Raw genomic sequence first — 6,249 nt, 5'->3', positions numbered from 1 at the left:
CATCTTTTTCTGTCATAACAGGTTTTTAATAAAAGGTGCATTTTGAATATTAATTCCTGTAAATATGAAATTTTGAAAAAGTATTCACACACTTTAACAAAAGAGAGAAACTCTGTGCAATTTAAATTCTTAAATTCCATTGTATTTATTAATGTTAATGTATCTAAGAATATATAGAGAAGTTTATACAACTATATACAGATCAATTATAGATATATTCAATAATTTCATTACTTATGATACAGTGAATTAAAGTGCCTTTAATTTATTAAATCTGTTGGCAAGTCATATTTATATGATGTATATAGAATATAGTTATATACAGTTATTTAAAAAATTGATATTTACTTGGTAATTTTATTTATTTAATGTACATATTCTTGTTTATGTCTATGAGAATACATTTGTTCATTTGTGTTTAAAATAGGAATAGTTATACCTTGATGAAATTATTCAATTGTCAATAAATAGTCTGACATGAATAATAAAGTGCTTCAATTTTCAAGAGTTGCTTTTCTAAACCCCTTGTTCATTATATACTGAAATAGGGAAGCTGTTTGTTTAATATGGTGACATGAAAATATCATTCAAAGTTGCTGTCACAATGCTACTCTTGCTCTCTTCAGACTACTTTTATTCAATAAATAGCTATCAGTTAAACATCATAAGGGTTCCAAATAATTATCGCAAAAGTAATGGATTACATAATTCACGGTACGCAATAGATGACATTTGCAATTAAATCACATCTAGAAAATGAAAGTGTTACTGGAGTAATAATAATGACCAACCCTTAGTGATTGATATTATGCTATGATATGGATACTCTATTGAAAAAAAGTAGGTAATGCATTCAATGAGATTATTAATACTCCCCCTACCCACCCACCCTCAATTACAATTAGGATTATGTTATTAATCAAAGGTACCAAAGAGAGTCTGCAATGTACCTGAAAACATAACTTAAAGACCAAGATTAAAGCTACGAGTGAACTTTACAAGTGGGAAATACATAGTGCAACGTTGTAAGTCAGATATTCACTGCTAGACAGCTGAGTATATTGCTTAAAAAGGCTTTATTGATTTTTTTTTACAGTCTGAATAACGTGACGTCAGGAGTGTTACGATTACAAAGGTTTTTACACAGAAAAAATGGTTGATTTTCAAATTTCCAGATTTATATATTCACTTTCTTTTCATTTGGAGAGGAAACAGGCACTGACAATATTTCAGTTTTTATGTGTACAAAGCTATGGAATCACAACGTTAACACAACATTACTTCACAATTTTGAGGCCGATGAAAAGCACAATAGTTAGAGCTATTCTAAAGCAAAATATTCAACTGCTTAGTGGTGAAAAAGCTTACATTGCTCTATTCAGTAGTTCATAAACTTTTGATTGGTATATGATTTGTCAATTTTACTTTTGGGTCAGGTCTGGGTCTTCAAAAAATATATACATATAAATTAGCTAGATTATGTAAAGAAATCATTAACAATATCCATTTGTACCATCTGGCCAACCTGGTACTCATGAGCATCATTTTCTTCCACATTGACTTCATCATTTCCTCCCTCGTCATTTTCAGGCTGTTGATCCGCTTCTTCTTCTTCGTCTGGTGGTTCATTTAATAACTTAGCTATGTTGTACAAGACTGCACATGCAACAACAACATCACATACTCTCCTTGGTTCCATCTGCATTCCATGCCCCTTCAAGCACCTGAACTTGTTTTTCAGCTGTCCAAAAGTCATTTCAATCAAACATCGTGTCCGTGCATGTGCCCTGCATTTAAAAAAATAAAGATTAACATTTCGTGAATACATTTCAGCACTTAAAGGGGAGCCAAATCCAAATAATAACTTGCTTTTAGAAGAAAAATCAGACAAGTTTATATCAGACAAACAATAAGAAAGTTATAAAATTTGTAAAAATTGGAAATCACTATACCCATGTAGACTTCAAATTGGCCGCATATATTATGATGTCATTAAGGCAATTAATACTCTCCTCTGTACTCCAATAAGTAAATTAGTTATAATGTAATTTGTTTTGAAATGTTTTACGTAAAATATTTTTTCTTTCATGAAGACATTAAGCAATATACATTCTATTTAGATTACTACGTACCCCAGAGGAATGGGTACTTGATTGGCGAAAATCACAAATCCCTGATAACATGGCCTATGTGAAAGAAGTCCTTCCCCTTTTCATAATTTTCTTGCCCATGGTTGGCAGTTTAAATATACAAAACGGATTTCAAAGCAGCCATAATTTCCTAATTGCTTTTCCGATTTCTTTCAAACATTCACCACTCTTTTATTTATCATTTTCCTTTCAAACATAACATTTTATGACCAGGGCTAAATTCCCCTTTAAAATTTCTCACATATTTGAATAGCTGAATTCAGGCAAGCCTTTAAGGGTAGTTCTACTAATTACTGTGAGGATGGTTATCTAGCTGGGAAGTTGATGTCCTTGAACAAGAAACTCGTCAATTTATTTCATATATAAATGGCGATCATGCATGAAAAATTGGTTACTTGATAACATTCCACAAACCTGTTATAGGCTTTCTTTGCAGGTGTGTCATCTTTGTCTTGACCAAACGCGGTTTGAATCCATCGTCTAAGGGGGTAGCCACTGTCTCCCAAGAGGTAACCACTTTCCCTTCTGTTTTGCAGAAAATCTCCAAGGTGGCTCATGTTAAGGATTCGTGCATCATGGACTGATCCCGGCCATCTGCAAATGACAAAATAGCATACTCCTTCATGAACATATATTGTGGTTGCCTCTTCAGTATGAATCTAATACAGCATGCGTTTTTTTTACAAGACATAATGCATCGATTAAAAATCCGCTCAAGGTATTAATTCTTTCTTTAATCTCTCCATTTTTTTATTCACCTTTTTTTTCTTAGAGACATAAATCATTTGATAGGCTTTGGATAAAAACAAATGCACAATAGACTCGCTTAAAGGGGAATCCATCACAAAAAAAAGTTATAGAAGAAAAAGAAAAATGAGGCAAATTGATATGTGAAAGTAGTATCGGACAAACAATAAGAAATTTAGTGAATTTTCAAAAGTTTAAAAAGTTCTTAATTTAGAAAAAAATAAAAATTTTAAGCCAGGTTATAATTTTAGCCATGTTATATACACCAATATATAACATGGCTAAAAAAAAAATTCAAAAGTTTAACTTCAAATTATATTTTTCTTTCATGAGGAAATTTAACAAAAATGCTACCTGGGTAATATTTTAATTACTGCCCTAGGGGAATAGGTATACTATTCTGTTTTTCTTATTTTTCTAGTTTCCAACACACCATTTGGATTCTCCTTTGAAAAACAATTTAAATTTCCTTTTTTGTACATTATCTTTTGCAAAAAATGTTATTTCAAAAGAGAAAATAAAATAACTTTGATAATAATAGAAAACGGTACCTTATTTGCCCCCCCCCCTACAATATGCTATTCATAATCTTAAAGGACAAGTCCACATCGAAAAACTTGATCTGAATATAAAGAGAAAAATCAAGTATAACATTCAAAATTTCATTAAAATCTGTTGTAAAATAAGAAAGTTATTACATTTTTAAGTTTCACTGAATTTTGCAAAACAAAAATGCACATTCTGGTAGGTATGCAAGTGAGGAAACTGATTATGTCAAACACTCACTATTTCTTTTGTATTATATGAGATATGAAATATTCTTATTTTCTCTAATCAAAGTTGTCATGTAAAACAAAGTTTTATACATCCCTGAACATCAGCATTTTCTTTGATACTTTTTATGGTTCAGTCAGATTGGTCTTTATAATGTAAAATATTTTACTGTTAGAAAAAAGAGATATAGAGAGTGAGGAACATATCTCACTAAGTTGTATAATTGGTTTGTGAATACAAGCAACATTTTTTTAATTTCATGACTTTCTCATTTAACACTTTGATTTTGATGTTCGTTTTCAACATTATGCTTGTTTTATTTTTTATGTTGATTCAATTCAAGCTAGGGTTGTCTTGACCTTTAAAGAGGGATTCAACAGTAACTGACTATAATCGCAAGTAGGGTCACAGGCCTATACCCCATGGAGGACTATTATTTATAATACTGTTTGAAGTTGGCTATAGAAGAAGAATATTTTTCATCTTCGAGTAAGTCAAGGGAGCAAACCATTTTTTAGGGGGGGGGGGTGGGTCGTCAATCCTAAATTCAAATATGATGGGTGGGGTTTTTATAACAGAAAATGTTTACAAAGTGATTGATGAAAATTTTCTCTAGAATAAAGTGGGCCACATTTCCCAGTTTGCAGGCTCTCAATATAGCTGACGCACTGGCCACCCTGTACCGTTAACCTTTGAACAACTATATTGTATATTGATTCAAATAATGATAATAATCATTCATGATGATAAATGACAAAATTTATTATAGTTATCACTGCTATTTATACTTCAAATACTACTACTAATTATTATATATTATTAGTAGTATTATTGTGATTATTATCATTCATTAATTTTCAATGATGATTATAATAACGTGATGATAATATTAATAATGGTAAAATTAATAATAGTACCTCGCAACGACGTTGGTGATGACGTATTTTGCGTCACAAACCATCTGCACATTGATGGAGTGCCGAAACTTTCGATTCACGTATATGGCTTCATTGGCACCGAGGACTGCTGAGTTCAAGCCTACGTGTGTACAATCAACAGCTCCCAAAACACTCGGGAAACCTGCTATTACGAAGAAATCGTGCTTCGCACGATCGGCCTCAGCTCCGGTAGGGAATTTGATGAACTGTATCGGAAATAACATGTGAATTAAATTTTTAAATATTTTATAATATCACTGAGATCTAGCCCATGTCAAACTCGTATTTTATTCTAACTTCTTTTCTAGCAGGTGGGACTGTCGATAGGGAACGTACCCTTCCGCCAACCCTAGCGGCGGTGCCGGGATGACGGAGACGATCACGCTCAGCTCAGCTCAGTCAGAGCTCGAGCTTTATCGACCCGCTATCGTAGACGTGTAAATATTTGACATTTGGCCCACACCTAGAATATCTATAATATATTTTGTTTTGGAATTTTGCACCATCAAGAGGGCATGGACATGACCTTAGTTAGATCTAGTAATATATTTTTGAAGCCTTCTTTTTTGTCTTTGGATTAGTTGTAATCATTTTCTATTTTGTTCTTTATACTATTTCCTAAGATTTTGTACGAAAAATTGATGAAACTTCACTTGTAAATTTTTCAAAATGACTTTCTAAAATTGATAGTCCGGAAACACAACCTGTCCGGACAACAACTGGGTATAATCCTAATTTACAATAAATATCTAGGCTAATTCTAAGATTCTAATTGTCATTAGCAGCAGCATGAACTGAATTTGGCTATGCCTAACAAGTTAGTATGTTTATTTAGCCCATAATTAAAAATTAAAACACAAACAAACTGCCAGTAATATATTTGAAAATTGAACATTGTCAAAGGTCTCTGCCTACCTCGCGTCGTCGTTGAACGAGTGCCAATGTCACGTTCCGTATACATCTAGACACGGAAGCCTTGCTCACTTTGTGGGCACGTGCAATTTGGTAGAGCAACGTGCCCCCAGCATAAAACATTTGAGCAATGCAAACTTGAAGAAGTACTGGCAAGGCTCTATTCCGATGGGTTCTGTGCTCCAAGTCTGCCCTGATAATGTCCACAATATGTAAGATCCCATTCCTTGTAAACCGATACGCTTTTCTGATTTTCTTGTCATCCAGGCCATCAAATGGATCCTCTCTTGGGAGGAAAACCCTCCTCCCTCTTGCAGCCATTTTGTTGCTATGACTATGACTGCACTTACGCACAACTTTAAGAACAACCTCTTGAAGTTAAGAACAGCCCAAACATATCGTAAAGTTACGCACAACTTTTTGGACTTACGCACAACTCAAACCTTTATGAAACGGACCAAGTTGTTCGTATCTGTACGCACAAATTTACGCACAACCTTACGCACAACTCGGAGTACTTACGCACAACTCAGGCACTTACGCACAACTCTGGTACTTACGAACAGCTTTATGAAACACCCCCCAGGGGTGTTTCACAAAGATTTAATTTTGACTTAGAGTCGCACTTAAATGCATAGTTTTGCGCGGTATAAAAGCCATGACCGCATTGCGCATTGGTTCAATCATGCAAAGAGGACACGCACTATTGCGTATTGATGAATTAGATT

The 6,249-nt window shown here is 33.5% G+C and overlaps 1 protein-coding gene across 1 annotated transcript; it reads right to left on the bottom strand.

Moving 5' to 3' along the window:
- Positions 1–944: 944 nt before the first annotated feature.
- Positions 945–5,842, bottom strand: LOC129270470 (putative nuclease HARBI1). The gene is made up of 4 exons (XM_064115204.1): positions 5,525–5,842; positions 4,589–4,815; positions 2,565–2,744; positions 945–1,787 (listed from the first exon to the last, which is right to left on the bottom strand). The coding sequence occupies exons 1-4, from the start codon at positions 5,840–5,842 to the stop codon at positions 1,478–1,480; spliced, it is 1,035 nt and encodes a 344-aa protein (XP_063971274.1). The 3' UTR covers positions 945–1,477.
- Positions 5,843–6,249: the final 407 nt, after the last annotated feature.

Source organism: Lytechinus pictus, unplaced genomic scaffold (genome assembly GCF_037042905.1).
Source record: "Lytechinus pictus isolate F3 Inbred unplaced genomic scaffold, Lp3.0 scaffold_22, whole genome shotgun sequence".
NCBI classification, from domain to species: domain Eukaryota; kingdom Metazoa; phylum Echinodermata; class Echinoidea; order Temnopleuroida; family Toxopneustidae; genus Lytechinus; species Lytechinus pictus.
Note: the sequence above shows the minus strand (reverse complement) of the source record. Positions and strands in the feature narration are given on the sequence as shown.